The sequence below is a fragment of the Bombina bombina genome, chromosome 1, assembly GCF_027579735.1.
Source record: "Bombina bombina isolate aBomBom1 chromosome 1, aBomBom1.pri, whole genome shotgun sequence".
Classification (NCBI taxonomy): Eukaryota; Metazoa; Chordata; class Amphibia; order Anura; family Bombinatoridae; genus Bombina; species Bombina bombina.
Window position 1 is genome coordinate 1,333,844,516 of NC_069499.1, and position 19,908 is coordinate 1,333,864,423.

The 19,908-nt window shown below is 42.4% G+C and overlaps 1 protein-coding gene across 1 annotated transcript in view; it reads left to right on the forward strand.

Annotated features, from left to right (window-relative positions):
* The window catches only part of GLG1 (golgi glycoprotein 1), a 447,209-nt gene that overhangs the window by 331,079 nt on the left and 96,222 nt on the right, over positions 1–19,908 (forward strand). The window contains exons 8-12 of the mRNA XM_053719464.1: positions 3,880–3,942; positions 4,809–4,922; positions 5,915–6,003; positions 6,160–6,316; positions 6,506–6,598. Of these exons, the coding sequence (XP_053575439.1) occupies positions 3,880–3,942; positions 4,809–4,922; positions 5,915–6,003; positions 6,160–6,316; positions 6,506–6,598 (516 nt within the window). The remainder of the gene's footprint in view (positions 1–3,879; positions 3,943–4,808; positions 4,923–5,914; positions 6,004–6,159; positions 6,317–6,505; positions 6,599–19,908) is intronic.

The window sequence follows — 19,908 nt, forward strand, 5'->3', positions numbered from 1 at the left end:
ATGGAAACCTTTCTGATAAAGATGTTTTAACATACAGGATTTTTGTTTCAACCGGCGGCTGCAGTTGCCAGAGTGGCTACCTACTGATGCAACTCTTTATCGGAACTCATTGAGGTAGAGTCTCCCCTCGAGGATATTAAAGACAGAATTAAAGCTCTGATGATTCTTTTATCTGTGATGCGAACATGCAAATTATTCGTCTAAATGCAAAGGCCTCTGGCTTTGCGGTCCTAGCCCGCCGGGCGCTATGGTTGAAGTCTTGGTCTGCAGGTATGACTTCTAAGTCCAGACTCCTTTCTCAAGGGAAATATTTTATTTGGTCCAGGCCTGGACTCCATTATTTCTACGGTTACTGGAGGCAAAGGGCGCCTTCCTAGCGCAAGATAAGAAGAAGACTAAGGGACGACAATCTTCTAATTTTCATTCTGATAAATCCCAATGACAACAATCCTCCAAGCCCGAGCAACCGAATAGTACTTGTAAGCCGGCTCAGTCCTGGAATAAATCCAAGCAGAATAAGAAGCCCGCCGAAAACAAATCCTCATGAAGGGACGGCCCTCGATCCAGGATTGGATCGTGCAGGGGGCAGACTGTCTTTTTTCAGACGCCTGGATCAAGGGCGTACAGGATCCGTGGGTCCTGGAGGTGGTTTCTCAGGGATACAAGAGAGACTTCAAATCTCATCCACCAAGGGGCAGATTCCTTCTCTAGAATCTGTCTACCAGACCAGAAAAGAGGGATGTCTTTCTAGGGTGCATTCAGGATTTATTAGGAGTTGTTGTCCCAGTGCCTATTGAATAAAGAGTTTTGTTTTTTCAAACCTTTTCATGGTCCCAAAGGAGGTGGGAACTTTCGGCCCAATTCTGGACCTAAATTGCTTAAACAAATTTCTCAGTGTCCCTTCCTTCAAGATGGAGACGATAAGGTCCATCCTTCCTTTTAATTTAGGAAGGCCAGTTTATGATCACTATAGATCTGAAGGACGCTTACCTTCATGTTCCAATCCACAGGGAACACTTTAAGTTCCTGAGGTTTGATTTCCTGGACCAGCACTTCCAGTTCATTGCCCTTCCGTTTAGCCTAGCTACTGCTCCAAGAATCTTTATGAAGGTTCTGGGGACTCTTCTAGCCGTTGCCAGAACTCAGGGTATTGCAGTAGCCCTATACTTGGACGATATTCTGGTGCAAGCACCATCCTTTCGTCTTGCGGAAGAATTCTGAGTCCCTTCTCAGTCTTCTTTGATCACAGGATGGAAGACAAACTTGGAAAAAGAGTTCTTATTCCAAGTACCAGGGTGGAATTTTTGGGTACTATAATAGACTCCATATCCATGAGGATATTTCTAACAGGCCAGAGAAGAGACATTACAAGCTCTCCGGACCTCCTTGAGTCCCTCTGTTGCTCAGTGTATGGAGGTGATTAGTCTCATGGTGTCCTGCATGGACATCATTCTTTTTGCCAGGTTCCATCTCAGACCTTTACAACTGTGCATGCTGAGGCAGTGGAACGGCGATCATTCAGATCTGTCTCAACAGATTGTATTAGACAGCCGGTTGAGAGAATCTCTCTTGGTGGCTCTGTCCAGATCATCTGTCCCGAGGGACATGCTTCTTAAGACCATCCTGGGAGATTGTGACTACAGACGCAAGCCTATCCGGATGGGGGGGGCGGTTTGGGGTGCCAGGAAGGCACAGGGGTTGTGGACTCAGGAAGAGTCCTCCCTCGCAATCAATATTTTGGAACTACGGGCAATCTTCAAGGCCTTGAAGGCTTGGCCGCTTCTGGGTTTGTCCCAGTTTATCAGATTCCAATCAGACAATATAACCTTGGTGGCTTACATCAACCATCAGGGGGGAACAAAGTTCCTTGGCGATGAAGGAAGTATCTGATTCTGGAGTGGGCGGAGGCCCACAGCTGATCGCTGTCAGCAATCCACATTCCAGGTGTAGACAACTGGGAGGCGGATTTTCTCAGCAGGCAATCCTTCCATCCAAGGGAATGGTCTCTCCATCTCGAGGTGTTGGCAGAGGTATGCAGCAAGTAGGGGACGCCGGAGATAGATCTCATGGCATCTCGTCTCAATACCAAGCTACCCAGGTATGGGTCGAGGGATCCCCAAGTGGATCTAATAGATGCACTAGCAGTGCCCTGGAGGTTCAAACTTGTATATCTTTTTCCTCCATTACCTCTTCTTCCTCGAGTGGTGGCCCGCATCAAGCAGGAGCGGGTATCAGTAATCCTGATTTGCTCTATCGTGGCCGCAAAGGACGTGGTTCGCGGATCTAGTGGAAGTTAACGTTGCAGAGACCTGCCGATACAAGGTCCATTTGTTCATCAATATCTAGATTCTCTGAGGCTGACTGCGTGGAGATCAAATGCTTAGCCTTAGCAAAGAGAGGTTTCTCTGAGAGTGTCATTGATACTCTTAGTCAAGTTCGTAAACCAGTTACTCGGCGTATCTACCACAAGGTGTGGAGGACCTACTTATTCTGGTGTGAAGAGCGTGTTTTTTTCCAGGCACAGAGTTAAGGTTGCCAGGATCTTATCTTTTCTCCAGGAGGGACTGGAGGAGGGCCTTTCTGCTAGTTCCTTGAGGGGACAGATTTCGGCCCTGTCAGTTTTATTGCACAAGAGACTGGCTGAGCTTCCAGATGTGCAGTCCTTTGTGAAGGCTCTGTGTTTCCATCTGGGGCTCCTCCTTGGAGCCTAAATCTTGTTCTTCGGGTTTTGCAACAGGTTCCGTTTGAGCCTCTGCATTCTGTTGACACTAAATTGTTCTCTATTGGGTATTGCTTCTGCGAGCAGAGTTTCTGAGATCTCTGCTTTGCAATGTGAGCCCCCTTATCTGATTTTTCATGCAGATTAGGCAGTTTTACGTACTAAATTAGGTTTTCTTGCTAAGGTTGTGTCAGATTGCAACATCAATTAGGAGATTGTGGTTCCTTCCTTGTGTCCTAATCCTTCATCGAAGGAACGCTTACTTCACAATTTGGATGTGGTTCGTGCCTTGAAATTCTATCTTCAGGCTACTAAGAAGTTTAGAAAATTTTCCTCTTTGTTTGTTGTCTATTCGGGGAAGCGTAAGGGGCAGAAGGCTACTTTGACTTCCCTATCTTTTTGGTTAAGGAGTGTTATCTGCTTAGCTTACGAGACAGCGGGACATCCTCCTCCTGAGAGGATAACGGCTCTTTCCACTAGAAGCAGTGGCTTCCTTTTGGGCTTTTAAGAACGAGACCTCCTATAGATCAGAGTTGTATGGTGGCTACCTGGTCCTCCTTGCATACTTGCATAAGTTTGATGTTTTTGGTTCGGCTGAAGCAGCTTTCGGAGGAAAGTTTTGCAGGCTGTGGTGCCCTCAGAATAGGGTCCGCCTCTTCCTTTTTGTTCCCTCCCGTTATTCATTCATTGTCCTCTGGAGCTTGGGTATAGTTTTCCCAACAGTAAGAAATGAAGCTGTGGACTCTCCCTATCTTAGGAAGGAAAACATAATTTATGCTTATCAGATAAATTCCTTTCCTTACGGATAGGGAGAGTCCATGGCCCCCGCCCGTTTTTTCTTGTCTATGGGCGTCCCCTATTATTTTAGTCTTCTGACACCATTTATACCCTTATGTTTCTCCTACTTTTCCTTGTTCCCTCAGCAGAATCACTGAGGTAATGAGGAAGTGGGAGGGCTATTTAAGCTGGGGTTTGTCTGCCTCCTCCTGGTGGCCAGGTATTGTATTTCCCAACAGTAAGGAATAAAGCCGTGGACTCTCCCTATCCGGAATTAAAGGAATTTATCTGTTAAGCATAAATTGTTTTTTCTCCTTTGGCTTTCACAGCTACTGAAAGGTTAATGCTACAGAGCAAATGCACTAACTGTATTCTGTTTGCAGGACATCCAAATTGAAGCGCTTATGATGAGAGCTTGTGACCCAGTTATCCAGGGATACTGCCATGTGAGTGTTTTCACATAATTTTTAATTGTTATGCTAGTGTGGCTTACAAAGATATGAGCGCTACAAAAATATATTGCCATAGCATAATAGACCCTTCAATAATTTCATCGGTTACTAGGCATGTATTTTTTGTGTTAAAATGTCCCTTTTAATTTGCTAGTCACTGCAGAGACTTAAACGGTGCTGGTGAATAGAAACAAAACATGATCCCTTATCTGCTATGTTGAATAGATTTTATTGAAAATGATCTTGACATAAAATCCTGTAGTAGTTACTGAAACATCCTATTTAAAAACAAAAAAAAAACCTTTTGTTCTGATCTGGGGTTCAATAAAAAAAAATTAAAAAATTATAAGAGAACCATCAAATTCTATGTTCCATAAAACAAGATAAAATCTAAAACTAAGGAAAAAGTTATATATTGTATGATACTTTTCCCTTACTCCCCCCCCCCTCTTCTTTATGTAATTTAAACTTAAAATAATAAAAACATTCACATATCACTGTTAAGAATCTCCAACGGCTCGGCAAGTTTTTGTGAAGAGAGGAAGGGAGGAAAGTATTTTTGCACTCTAATAAGACAGCATATAAGCTGAGAAAGTGGAAAAGAAGAGTGTATGCATTCAAATGAGACAGCCAATAGGTTGAGAAAGTGGAAATCAGATGTTAAATTGTTAAATTATTTTGTAATCCATTGGAGAAGAGAAATCAAAAATAAGGGTAACACCACCCACGTTGAAAAGAGTTTACAATCTAAAACTTTATTTTGGTTTAACAACAGCAATAGGTTGTACTTGATGCTTGAGATTTGCCAGGTATACTAATTTTTGGCTTTGTTTGCATGTCATCATTTACACTTTATGTAGGAGGTGGCTGATAACCAAATAGATTCTGGGGACCTCATGGAATGTCTAATCCAGAACAAACATCAGAAAGAGATGAATGAGAAGTGTGTGGTTGGAGTAACACACTTCCAGTTGGTAAGACACCCTTTTTATCTTGCAACTTGTTAATCATTTATTAAAGCTTGAGATCCACAGGCAATAGGAAATTGACTAAGGAAAAATCATTGTCATTTGTTCAGTATGCAGAATTAAAGGACCATTTTTATACAGTGGAATTTCATAATCAACAAGTGCATAAAGAGACAATGCAATAGAACTTAGTGTGAATTTTATCATTTTTTTTTCTGATAGATTTAAACATTTACTTCAATTTGCCTGTCCCCAGTATCATGTGACAACCATCAGCCAATCACACTCGTATACATATACACTGAACTCTTGCACATGTTAACTTTCAAATATTTTTTAATTAGCATTTTCGTTGTATCAAGTGTCAGAATATAATAAATCTGTACAATTTAACATTGCATGTGCATGTATCTTTTAAACAAAATGAAGAAATAAAAATGAAATATTGACTAAAGGGTGTACTCTTGCTTAAAGGGATAGGAAAGTCAAAATTAAGCTTGCATGATTCAGATAGAGCATGTCATTTTAAGACACTTTTACATTCACTTCTCTTCTCAAATGTGCTTCGTTCTCTTAGTATCCCTTGTTAAAAAATGAATATGCACATAAACACTAGTGGGAGCTGCTGCTAATTGGTGCTTGCTCACATTTGTCTGTTGTGATTGGCTAAATAGATATTTTCAGCTTCCTGACAGTAGTGCAATGCTGTCGCTTCAGCAATGGATAACGAGAGAATGAAGAAAATTTGATAATAGAATTAAATTGGAAAGTTGTTTAAAATGTTATGTTCTATCTGAATCATAAAATATTTTTTGGGGTTTACTATCCCTTTAAAGTCATTGTAAACTTTATGCCCAGTATCAATACGTCTTAAAAAAAGGGGCACTTTACTTCATTTAAGTTTACAGAGACGCTTAAATCACTATTTTAGGGAATTGATGAGTGGAATGACATGCCTTTACCATAGCGGGCGTTAAGCTTTTTAATACCTTTTTTAGGTCCAGATGAAAGATTTCCGTTTCTCATATAAGTTCAAGATGGCATGCAAGGAGGATGTACTAAAACTGTGTCCCAATATCAAGAGAAAGTAAGTTGTTGGGTTTTTTGTGTTTTTTTGTTTTGTGTGTTTCTAGCATGTTTTTTTGGATGTAGTTAACTAGTTTTGTTTTAAAAAACTTCTGTGTATCAAAGTGTTCGCATCACCTTCTCCATTTTAGTCCAATATTTCTGCTTTTTCTTTCAGAGTTGATGTGGTCATATGTCTTAGCACCGCAGTGCGCAATGATACTCTGCAGGAGGTGAAGGAACAGCGTGTTTCATTAAAGTGTCGAAAACAGCTGAGGGTTGAAGAACTGGAAATGGCGAGTCTAAGTAGATTAATAGACAAAAATGGAATTAGAGCATGATATGTCATTTATTAGAAACCATAAAATAGTTTGGAGATGTTAAAGTAGTTGAATAAAAAAAACAATGTTAATGTGGGTGGTGATGCAGCCTGTTGTGCTTAATGTGTGCACATACCTTGTCATTTAATGTATGCACATACCTTGCCATTTAACGTATGTTTGCCCTGTTAATTTGTGCTACAGACAGAGGACATTCGCTTAGAACCGGAGTTGTATACAGTCTGTAAGGAAGACATAAAGACCATCTGTCCTAGTATACCTTATGGGAATGCTCAGGTGAGAAGTCCAGCTTAGGAAAATACACTGCAAATGCATAATGTTATCAGTACACAGTCACCCAAATTCATATTGTAGAGATTGATTAAAAATTTTACATACATTGCTTGTTTTATTTAAAATAATTTAGATATTCTAATCTATGTAGCTTTTGTTTGCTTAAAATATTGATCACAAATAAATACTCAATTTAAAATCTTCTTTCTTTTGTTAGATGAGTCCATAGGTGTCCATAGCATGTTTGAAAGAACCCTCACAAGAACTTTTTATCCCTCTCCGGTTAGTTCTTGGCCTCCGAGGTGAGAGGTTGAGTAAGGTGCTCGCCAATCAAGATTTTATTGTTTTCTAATTCATTTATTGGGAGCTCAGACCTGACTGGAGACCCTATTCCCCTCTTCCAGTTTCACCCAAAGAAGATTCAGAATGGATGAGTGATACAGGGGTAGATGAATATTTATCTTATGGCATGTCAGTACCCTTACAGGTAAAGCTCTTGGCCATAACTGCAATTTAACCCCATCCCACAGCCTCCACCAGAGGGGTTACAGGTATATCCGCAAATATCCTCTGCAGTAATTAGACATGTGGGGTTATCTCCTGTTTGTCATTTGTTTGAGATCTTTCCCAGATTTTTGTTAGATAGGACTGCGTTTGGCTGGTCCTGCGGGCAGGCCTGTGTCTTTTGGGACGTTAACCTTCGGGTTGCCTTATATTTTATTTTGTATCCGATGGGATGTCTTTTATTTGTGTTTGCTTCCTTCGGGAACCACCTGGGATCGATACTCTTTGTTACTTCTTCGGAAGTTGTTTGGACATGTTAGTCCTATGTTTAATAATGTCGGTTTTCCTTCTTTTTTTTTCCCTATGTCGGAGAATTTATGCAGCTTGCCAGTAAGGACCCTGAGTACAGGCTGGTCCTGTCGGGTTCATTTGGTTTTGTGGCTGTTCAGACACATGGTGCTGTTTCTGCCGGATAGGTAGTAGCGCTGAGTGCTCAAGTTATCATTGTTTTTTATGTTCAACTAAGCATTCGAGAGGACCTGTGGGTTCACAAGGCGGGAAAGGATTGTTGCAGTCCTTTTTAGCCTTCAGGCATGGAAGACCGGGCAGGGGAGTGTTCTGCTGTGTCACCTTATCTGATTTCATCAGAGCCTAGAGTTCCTCCTCCAAGTGGGGGGGGGGCTGGCGGCATAGTGCCCCGTTGCCACTGGTTGAGTGGTTTGGCCTTCAGTTTTTAGGCTCCTGGATGGTCCTATGGGGCTTGATCCAACAGCTTGTCCAGCTTGCAGAAGGTTTTGTATTTTGAAACCTATTGCAGCTTTTGGCACCTTTTAAAGGGGTGCATGTCAGCTGTTTCTAGTGTATCTAGATATGGCTCTTTCTCTAGGCCGCGTAAGGTCTGTCTGAGTTATGAGACCTTGGGTCTTCTTCCATTGTCCTGGGTGGGTTAGATCTCCTTTTGGGGATCTGTGTTCCGGACGTTGGTTGATCCCGGTGGGGACTTGTTTAGCTCGGGTTTTCCTGGAGCTGGGAAGGTTTAGCACCTTTTCTCTCCCCTGTGTCCTCTGCCTGTGTGGAGATGATGGGGAGACTAGCCCTGCTAGTAGGGTTTTGTAAACTTCGAGGTATCCCTTCTGTTGTCCTGTGGCCTTATGAAGTCTCTTAATTTGACTTCTAGCCTTGCTCCTTGGTGAGTTGGACTTTAACTAGGGGTGGTTCCTTCATTTGGTCGGAGATTTAGAGTTCTCTGGGCTGTCCGGATTTTCTGTATATGCTCTATTCCTTTTCTCTGGCTTTTTGGCCAGTCGGGGTGTTAAGTTCTAGGGTAAAGTTGCCTTAACTATTACGTATTCGGACCTGTTTTTTCTTCCTGAGTCTTCCTCTTTCGGGGGCTTCGCTCTTGTTCCAGTTTTGAGTTGTTTGGATCTCAGGGCTGGTCGGGATGTTCCACGGTGGTTGGAACTGAGGCTATGTCCTTGCTCCATCTACCTGACCGGGTCAGGGTTTTCCCGGTGTATCGGAGTATGTATTACTCCTTGCCACAGAGTAACCCATGTCATCTGGGGTTAGCTGGGTGACTTGCACCTCAAGAATGGTGGGTCTACCCAGCTGCTGGCGCTGGATTCCGGTCTTCTGGTGCGCCTTAGGGTTGCATTCCCCTGTTTGCCAGGGTACCTGTGGATTATCTGCTTTGCAGGCGAGTTGGTTGGCTTTGCCTCTTTTGGGCGAACTACTTGTGTGGGGGTCCTTTCTAGGACATTTGCGGGGGATTTTTTCTTCCAGTTTAGCCAGGGGCTTCGGGCTTTGAGGACGGTTATTGCCCTTCTGGCCTCTTCCCTATTTCTTTAAGGGATATTCGCTTCTCGGGAGACGGAGTCCTTACTAGGGGCTTCTCCTGGTCGGGAAGTGGAAGGTGGAATTGGTTCTACCTGGAATCTTGCTGGTTCCATGTCAGACTGTGGGGCCTTGTCTGTTTTCAGAGTTGGGTTGTACTTGTACTCTGGGGGGGATGGCTTTGCTATCTTTACGCTCGTTCCTGTACCAGTTTCGGGATCTCTGTTCCCTTGTATTGGTGGCCAAGCTGGGTCTGCAGGTCAGGATGCCTGAGCGGTCTATGGCCACGGTATCCTTTGGGATGTGTGAGCTTGCTGTGTATTTCTGATAGCTTTGTGTTCCCCTTTCTTTTTAATGACACGATGAGTCCACGGATCATCTAATTACTATTGGGAATATCACTCCTGCCCAGCAGGAGGCGGCAAAGAGCACCACAGCAAAGCTGTTAAATATAACCTCCCTTCCCTCCCACCCCAGTCATTCTCTTTGCCTACGTTAAGAGCAAGGAGGTGGTAATGTTATGTGTTAGAAAAGATTCTTCAATCAAGAGTTTATTATTTTTAAAATAGTACAAGATTGTGCTGCTTTGTCCTAGGGTGTAGCCATAGTCCATATCAGTCTCTTCAGTAGAGCAGTGGTGGCTTTAGAGCAATGGGAACTGGTGGTAAATAATTCTCACTGCGCCGCCCATGTAATTTATGCTGCCCCACCTCCTAAAGCCTGAGTGAAATTACTCAGTCTTTATTTTTTCCACAGGTCGATTTGAGGGAGAGGACCTCTCAAGCCTGTTCAGCTGCCTTGCTGTTAGGCAGATGTACGAGGTAAGTGCTGACTTTATTATTTCTAAAGCAAGAAAAGGAAATACTCAGAAAGAAGTGAACTCTCTATTTTAAACCATTATAAAGGGCTCAGAGTAAAAAAGGGGCACTTTATTGTTTGTGTGACATGTAAACTCTCCTAGTCTGGAGAGAACTGTTTGGCAGCCTTTATGATGCAGGCACTGGGGCTGAGAGAGAAGGCTTAAGATGGCTCTGGTGGTTAACAGAATCTCCCGGCGGTTTAACTTAGAAAAATTCCGGGAGATTGTTTTTTATTGGCAACGCCCACGATGTGTGGATCATTGTAAGGCGGTAATCTGAGCTGCGCGCCACTTTCATTTCGCCTCAGAGTGAGTAAATCACGGATAGAGATCTTCTAGGTCTGCCTAGAAACGTATGATTCTCTGACAAGCATGCGTCTCTAGGACCGGAGATCGACTACATTCCTCTCCTGCTGAGTTGCGGATCGTCTTCTTGAAATAAAAGGGGGAAGAATAAGCTCCGGTATAACGAGTCAGGTAGGCACCTCAGCAAAGCTGCTGAGGTGTAGAGGTGCTCTATTACTATTAATTTGTTGATTTGGTATTTCTGCAATCTCCGGTAAAAAAGTTTACTATTTAAAGAGACAGTAATGTTTTTTTCACTTAATATTTTTTTTTTTAATAAAATTAAGGTTTTTATTTGATTGACCCATTGTGAACCATAATGGACCAGGGGGCCTTACAGAAATGTCACTTGTTCCTTGTGCTTTGATGCCAATGTGGAACCACCAATCCCTTTCTGTTTCTCATGTATTGAGAGGACTTTAAATTATAGGGATAAACTTTTTTCTGAGCCAACAATTTCTAAAGAGGATGTTGTCAAGGAGTCTGACAAGGTTCAATATATTCCGCAGCTTTTCTCCTCAAGCGTCCCAAATTTTACCGCCCTCACATGCAGTGCTCTGCGCTTCCTCTTAAGCTCCCGCTGGAGTTACTTTACAAGACATCACTTCTCTCATGTCTTCTGCAGTTTCAGATGCACTGTCTGCTTTTCCAATGTTGCAGGGAAAGTGTAAGAGGAAAATCAGACATTCAGTAAGCGAGGTTTCTGACGCAATTGTTGCTATTTCAGATGCCCCCTCCCAGAAGCCATAGTAGCATCTGAAGGTGAAATTTCAGATTCTGACAGTGTAATTCCTTTTGCTGATACTGAAGTTGTATCCTTCAGGTTTAAGCTAGAACACCTCTGTTACTTAAGGAGGTTTTAGCTACATTGGACGACAGCGACTCCACGGTCGTTGTTAATCCTAAGAAATCCAGTAAGCTAAACAAATATTTTGCGGTACCTTCCTCGATAGAGGTTTTTCCGGTACCAGACCAATCTTCTGAGATCATTGCTAAGGAGTGGGAGAGACCGGGTATCCCTTTTTCTCCATCTCCTATATTTAAAAAGATGTTTCCCATAGCCGATTCGGTTAAGGAGACTTGGCAAACAGTCCCCAAGGTGGAAGGAGCTGTTTTCACCCTAGCTAAGAGAACTACTATACCCATAGAGGATAGTTGTGCTTTCAAAGATCCTATGGACAAAAAAAATTAGAGGAGTTACTAAAAAAGATGTATGTACACCAGGGCTTACAATGGCAGCCAGCTGTGTGCATTGCTACCGTCACTAGAGTGGCGGCATATTGGTTTGATGCGTTTAGGACAGACACTTCCATGGATGAGATCCAGGATAGGATAAAAGCTCTTAAGTTGGCTAATTCCTTTATTTCGGATGCTTCCCTTCAAGTTATATAACTGGGAGCAAAAATTTCAGGTTTCTCTGTTTTAGCTTGCAGAGCCTTATGGTTAAAACCTTGGTCTGCGGATGTATCCTCTAAGTCTAAACTTTTAGCAATTCCTTACAAAGGGAAGACTTTCTTTTGACGGAAATAAGCTCTGATATTATGGGAGGTAAGAGTCCTCTCCTCCCTCAGGATAAGAGAAGCAAGCAAAAGGGACGTCAGAGTAATTTTCGTTCCTTTCGAAATTTCAAGGGAAATTCTTCCTCTTCCGCTTCTAAGCAGGAACAGTCTAAACCTTTAAGGAGACCCAATCAGTCTTGGAATAAGGGAAAACAATCCAAGAAGCCTGCTATTGAATCAAAGATAGCATGAAGGGCCTGCCCCCGATCCGGGACCGGATCTTGTAGGGGACAGGCTTTCCTTCTTCGCTCAGGCTTGGGTTCGAGATGTTCAGGATTCCTGGGCAGTAGGCATAGTGTCCCAGGGTTACGAACTAGAGCTCAAAGGTTTTCCTCCCAGATGCAGGTCTCTGCTTTCAAGATTATCTGTAGACCAGACAAAGAGAGAGGCATTCTTACACTGTGTAAGAGACCTCCCCGACCTGGGACTGAAAGTTCCTGTTCCGATACAGGAACAGGGTCTGGGATTTTATTCCAATCTGTTTGTGGTTCCCAAAAAAGAGGGAGCCTTCAGGCCAATTTTAGATCTCAAGAGTCTAAAATTCCTCAGAGTACCGTCCTTCAAGATGGAAACTATTCGTTCCATTCTCCCTTTGGTCCAAGGGGGTCAATTCATGACAATGGTGGATTTAAAGGACGCGTACCTGCATGTTCCCATTCACAGGGATCATCACAAGTTTCTAAGGTTTGCCTTTCTAGACAAACTCTTCCAATTCGTGGCTCATCCCTTCGGTCTTGCCACAGCTCCCAGCTTCTGGGATCTCTTCTGTCTTGCCACAGCTCCCAGCTTCTGGGATCTCTTCTGGCGGTGCTCCGATTACGGGGCATTGCAGTGGCGCCCTATCTGGACGACATCCTGGTCCAGGCGCCATCCTTTCAACTAGCAAGGTCCCACACAGAAATGTTATCCTTCCTGCAATCTCATGGTTGGAAGGTAAATTTGGAAAAAAGCTCCTTAGTTCCAAATACGAGAGTAACTTTCTTGGGAACCATAATAGATTCCCTATCAATGAAGATTTTTCTGACAGAAGTCAGGAAATCAAAGATTTTCGATTCTTGCCTAGCGCTTCAGTCCACTCCTCGGCCATCAGTGGCTCATGGAGGTAATCAGGATGATGGTAGCGGCAATGGACATCATCCCGTTCGCTCATTTCCACCTAAGACCTCTGCAGTTAAACATGCTCAGTCAATGGAACAGAGATTATGCGGATTTGTCTCCACGAATTCTCAATGGTGGTTGTCTCAGGACCATGTCTCCCAGGGAACCTGCTTTCGCAGACCCTCCTGGGTGATTGTGACAACAGACGCCAACCTTCTAGGATGGGGAGCAGTCTGGGGCTCCCTGAAGGCTCAGGGAGTTTGGACTCAGTCTGTTCTGCCTATAAACATTCTGGAGCTGAGAGCGATCTTCAATGCTCTTCTGGCCTGGCCCCAGTTAGCCTCAGCCCAGTTCATCAGGTTCCAGTTGGACAACATAAAAGAAAGAAAACGTAATTTATGTAAGAGCTTACCTGATAAATTAATTTCTTTCATATTGGCAAGAGTCCTTGAGGCCCACCCTTTTTATGGTGGTTATGATTTTTTGTATAAAAGCACAATTATATTTCCAGTTCCTCTTTTTACTACTTATATTTATCACCTCACTTCTTGGCTGTTCGTTGAACTGAGTTGTGGGTGTGGTGGAAAGGTGTATTTATAGGCATTTTGAGGTTTGGGAAACTTTGCCCCTCCATGGACTCTTGCCAATATGAAAGAAATGAATTTATCAGGCAAGTTCTTACATAAATTATGTTTTTGCGACTTAGGACCTTCGTCTTCAGTTGCTTTCTAGAGTGCAGTTGTACTGTGTTAGGGGAAGATCCTCTCTGTTTCAGACTCCCAGCCTTATCCCGTGGTTTCTGTATTTCTGGGGTCTGGGCGTTGTCTACACTTGTTTGTGCCATTTTTAGGTTGTTTTTTTTTTCTTGAGTTCCTTATGCTCAGCTAGCTCAGCATACTAATGCACTGTGGCTACTCTGCACTGTAGCAAACAGAGGGTTGCAAGTTCAATCCCTGGCGAGGTCTACTCAGCCTTTACTCCTTTTGAGATTGATAAAATGAGCAGCGCCTTGAGTCCCTTAAGGAAGAATACGGTAGTTTGTTCCCTTTCTTTAGGGGTGTGTTTGGAGACCGACTGCTGGGCGACGGTGTCTCTTGGCGGCTGTTGACTCAGTCGAGTCTAGTTCCTGCGGTCTCTAGCAAGGCTTGTGGACTATCTGCGGGTCAGTGTCCTTGGGCCTTTTCTTTTTTTTAAAAAAAAAAGTTGTTCTCGGCTTTGGACGAAGCAGGATTATGTTGGGTAGGGGTTTTCAGGCCTGGTGCCCTCAGAATGGGCTGCCTCTTGTACCCTCCCGTTTTAGCATTCAGTGTCTCATACAGCTTTGAGTATTGCTTTCCCAAAAGTAATGAATGCAGCTGTGGACTCTTTACATTTATGAAGAAAAACTTAAATTATGCTTACCTTTTCTTTTCTTCAGATGGAAAGAGTCCACAGCTCCCCGTCCATATTTATTCAGTGGGGCGCCTGTTATTTTTGTTCTTCTGGCACCTTTTCCCCCTGATGTTTCTTCTACTGTTTCTTGTTCCTCGGCAGAATGACTGGGGGATGAGGGAAGTGGGGGAGGTATTTAAGCCTTTGGCTGGGGTTTCTTTGCCTCCTCCTGGTGGCCAGGTTCTGAATTCCCAAAAGTAATGAATGCAGCTGTGGACTCTTTCCATCTGAAGAAAATAAAATCATCAGGTAAGCATAATTTAAGTTTTTTTTTTCATTCCGGCATCCGTATGCTCATGTATTCCTTGAATGATCAGAACGATGTTAACGCATGTGCAAAAGATCAGTCCCCCCCCCCCCCCCAAAGGTAAACATGCCAAAATGCCACAATTGTGATTGGACCACGTAATTAAAAAAAAAAGGCACTAAGTAGCGGGGCTGCCGGAGCACACAATAGAATCGGAGCAGTTTTGTTTAGACTAAACCAGTAAGTTTGTTTTTTAAAATTTTTGATAAAAGAATCTCATACTCATTTTTGTAGTTAGAGAGATTGCTAATAAACATTCTTGTTGAATTTACCATCATTTTAAGGGCTGTTCCTTGTATTATTTTATTCATACAATTTGTTTATATCTACAATGTGAATTAATAATGTATTTCCATATATGTTCGATTTTCGTTATTCTTGTCAGTCAAGTATATTTACCCCCACTTAATATGTCTGACCCATTAGAGGGAATCTCCAGGGATTGTAATGCAGCTCAGGAAACAAATGCTGTTAATTCTACCTGTGTATTTTGCTAAACTGTTCCAGTGGACCAAATTAACCAGCTGTGTGCTAATTGTGTTTCACGTTTCTAGTTCGCAAGCCATAATTCTGTTTGTTTACCTGGCAGACATTTAATGCCCATGCTTGTCTATATGTATGGCTCAGGGGGAAACACTGACTTTTCACCTGAGTTCAAGAATACTTTACATAGAACTATGACAGAGCTGTAATTGGCAATTCCCAGACCAAGGAAGCTGAAAGAAAATCTGGAAATTTACCTCATCCCTCCTGTCACTCACGGGGGACTGAACTTCTCGCTCTGCTACCATCTAATTTACAAACCTCTGACTCTGGGGAGTCCGTTTCTGAGGGTGAAATCTCCTTAGAAGATCCTGAAATGGTAACTGAGCCAGAGCCTGACTCCACATTCAGATTTAGAGTGCATTATATTTGTTTCCTTCTAAGTTCTGAACCCTTTAGAAGTGTCAGACCAGAGTACAGAAACTCCAAAACCTGTAAATAAGTTAAATCAAGTTTTCAAAGTTTCGCCAAAAGTTTTAAGAAAATAATCTGACAGCCTGAGAAGTGATTCCTAAGGTTGATGGAACTAGTTCCACTCTAACCAAATGCACGACTATTCCTATGGTGGATAGTTCCTCATTTAATGACTCAATGGACCCCAAATTCAAGTCTTTTGCTGAGAAAATTATTTTCTCATTGAGCTCTTCAGCTTAGACCAGCAGTGGCAATCACCTGTGTGGCCGCTGCACATCCTTTTGGTGTGATCCTTCCTTTGTTGCTTCCTGAATAGTCATTCAAGGTTATCAGTAACTGCCTTAAGGTCCTTAAGATGTCTAATGATTTCATGTACGATGCAGCTTTTGACATCATTAAAATTCTAATATGTCTATTGCTGTTCTGCTAAGGAGAGCTTTATGGCTTAAATCCTAGTCAGCTGATATGGGCTCTAAGAATAAGCTGTTAATTCCCTTTTGAGTGTAAATTGCCTTTTGGATTAGAGTTAGACTCTATCATTAAAACTGTTACTGGAGGTTAATAAGCTTTCCTCAGGACAATAAGTCTAAGGGAAAATATAAACAAACTAATCGTTTTTGTTCCGTTCGCTCTGCAAGAGACCAGAAGTCCTCTTCCAATCAGAAGTCTGACTACCTGGAAGCCAGAATCTTCCTGGTGTAAGAACAAACGGACAAAGAAGCCAACTCTAGTCAGAAATCTGAATGGAGGGACCGCCCCCTATCCAGAGGATTCTCTTGTAGGGGGCAGTTTGTTTTTTGGTTTCAGAAGGCCTGGTACTGATCAGTTCAGGATCCCTGGGATCTCAACTTCATTATCCCAGAGTTAGCCAATAGGCTTTTGCTGCATGCCTCCCTGGAAACATTTTCATCTATCTCACGTTCCAAAGGATCCTCTAAAGGCAGCTGCCTTTATTCAATGTGTTTGGAATTTAGAGAATTCAAGAGTAATCCAACTTGTCCCAGCCTCTCAACAGGGAATGGGTTTATTATTATTATTATACTTTATTTATTAAGCGCCAACATATTCCGCAGCGCTGTCCATGGATACAATTCATTTAAATAAAACAATACAAGACTTGTAAGATACAGGGCAAAATTTACAAACACATACAGGAGGGATTGAGGGCCCTATTACCGTCGGAACTTACAATCTAGAAGGGTAGGAGGTTGAGAAACAGGAGGTGAGGACTGCAAGATTGAGAAGGATGTTAATACAGAGTTAAATGAGGAAAATGTTAGATAAGTGAAATTAATTTATTATTGAGTTGGGTGGTAGGCTTCCCTGAACAGAAAAGTCTTCAGGGAACATTTAAAGGAAGAAAGATTAGGGCAAAGCCTGACAGCACGAGGGGGAGAGTGTTCCAGAGGGTAGGTGCTGCACGAGTGAAGTCCTGCAGTCTAGCATGAGAGGTGGTGATAGTTGCGGATGCAAGGAGCAGGTCATTGTTGGATCTTAGTGGACGGGCTGGAGAATACTTGTGTATTAGAGAGGATAGGTAGAGGGGAGCGGCGTTGGTGAGAGTTTTGTATGCAAAAGTGAGAATTTTGAATTTGATTCTGCTGTGAATGGGGAGCCAATGAAGGGACTCACAGAGAGGTGCAGCAGATACAGATCGACGGGAAAGGTGGGTGGTTTATATTCAAACCTCATTATTATAGTAGGTGGTTTATATTCAAACCTCTTTATTATCCCAAAGGATGACGCCTGCAATCCCATTCTGGATCTAAAGACCCTGAGCAAATTTGTCATAGTTCCTTCATTCAAGATGGCAACGGTCCACACCATTTTGACCCTGGTTCTAGAGTGTCAATTTATGACAACCATAGATTTGAAGGATGCTTTTCTACACATCCCAATTCACAAAAAACATTTCCAGTTTCTAAGATTTGCTTTTCTCAGCAAGCATTACCAGTCAGTTTCTGGCTCGAACTTTTTGTTTTTCCACAGCCCCTCACATTTTCACAAAGGTTTTAGGGGCTCTCTTCGCGGTGATCAGAATACGTGGCAACTCTGGCATCTTCTCATACCCAGAAGGTGATTTTCTTCCTTCAGAAATGTGGATGTAACACTAATGTTTCCAAGATTTCTTTATCCCCAGCTACAAGGGTTGTCTTTCTGGGAGAAATAATACTCAAATGTGCTTGTTGCTCGCAAGGACAAACTTCAGAAGGCCTGTCCTCTACAGATGACTCATTCCCCATCTGTAGCTCAGTGCATGGAAGTATTTGGTCTTATGGTAGCAGCGTCAGAGGCAGTACTTTTTGCTCGTTTTTCATCTTTGTCCCCTTCAGTTATCCATGCTTCAACAGTGGTCAAAGGATTTTTTTCATCTGGAGCAGCAAATAGAGCTCAGTTCGTCAGTCAAACGGTCTCTCATGGTGGAGGAACAGCCCTTTTTTGACCCTTGGAGCCTTATTTAATCGGCCTATCTGGGTCGTGATCACTATAGATGCAAGCCTGATGGGTTGGGGCGTTGTTTGGGAGTTCCTGAGGGCGCAAGGAGTGTGGCCTACCCAGGAGGTGAGAAAAAAATTATTTTTCTGTCAGACAACGTTATGGCTATGGCTTACATAAACAATTAGGTTATGGGCTCTGAGTTCAGTATAAATGCATGAAGTTGCTCACATTGTATCTTGGTCAAAGGAACCACTGCACTTTATCGGCTATTCACATTCCTGAGGTGAACAACTTTGGAAGCACATTACTTAAGCTGTCAGCTGGTACATCCAGGTGAGTGGTCCTTTTATCAGGACATGTTCGATCAATTAGCCCTGAGGTGGGGTCTTCCAGAAATAGAACTTATGGTGTCCAAACTGAACATTTCCAGTTTATTGCGCTAGGTCAAGATATCTAAGATCTCAAATGATAGAGACTCTAGTCTGTCCTTGGAACTTTCAACTGGCCCATCTATTTCCTCTGTTTGGCTTCCATGAGTCATTGCAAGTATCAACTTCAGTAATTCTCATAGCTCCGGCGTGGCCCCACAGAACTTGATATGTGGATTTCATCCAGATGTCATCCTCCCCTCCTTGGACTCTTCCTCTCAGGGAAGATCTGCTGTCTCTAGGTCCATTGTATCATCAGAATCTCAGATCTCTGAATTTGACGGCGTGGAGGTTGAACACCTAGTCCTCGAGTAGAGGTTTCTCAGATTCTGTTATCTCCACACTTCTGCAAGCCAGACGCACAGAAGTTTTATCATAGAGTTTGGAAAACTTATTTTCCATGGTGTTTCTATAGGTTTTTTTCTGGGAAATCCTTTAGAATTCCCAGGATGGTCTGGAGAAAGGTTTATCGTTTAGTTCCTTAAAAGGTCACATATTGGCCTTGTCTTTTTTTTGTTTCATAAAAGTTGGCAAAGTTGCCTGATCAAACTTTTGTACATGCCTTGGTGAGAATTCGCCCTGTTACAAGCCTATTTCTCCTCCTTGGAATTTATATTTGGTTCTGTCTGTTTTGCAATGTCCTCCCTTTGAACCTATACATAATTTGGACTTAAAAATTGTTGTCTTGGAAGGTTCTCTTTCTTCTAGCCATCTCTTCAGCTAGACGAGTTTCTGAACTATCAGCTCTTTCTTCTGATCCTCCCTTTTTGTTTTTTTTTATCAGGATAAAGTGGTTCTTAGAACTAAATATATTTCTTTCGAAGGTTGTATCTTCTGAGACCATAAACTAACTAGGGAATTATTGTTCCTTTATGCCCCAATAATTCTATCTCTAAGGAACGTGTATTGCATAATTTAGATGTGCGTTACTGCCCATTCTACTTGATCTGTATATTCTTGGGCCTTCAAGAATGAGGCCTCCTTGGAACAGATTTGCAAGGCGGCAACTTGGTCTTCTTTTCATAACTTTTTTCTAAATTTTACCATTTTGATATTAATGCTTCTTCTGAAGTTGCTTTTGCCAGCAAAGTCCTTCAGGCCGCATTGCCTGGCAAATTGGGACTGCAGTTTCTTTGGTCCCAATTACCGATAAATTTTATTCTTTTAGGATGAGGAGAGTCCATAGGACCATTTTTGTTGAATCTGGGCGACTGTTCTCATTTGATCTTGATCCTGCTTTCTGCCTTTCCAACTTTATTTTTTCTACCTCTTTCCTATGCTCAGCTATAAATTACATTAGCTATTACATTAGGGATTAAAAGCTCTTGTGAGGGTTCTTGACCTCCACCTGGTGGCAGGAAATATATATCACATGTTATGGACACCTATGGACTTTTCTCATCCTGAAAGAAATTTATGGTTAAGTATAAATTCTGTTCTGTTTGGGGTTTTTTTTTTTTTTTTTTTGGTTTTTTTTTTTGCTCTTGCCAAATTGAGCAATATAGTGTTAATACTCTGAAAACACATTTGCAAACACTATTTGCTTAATTACT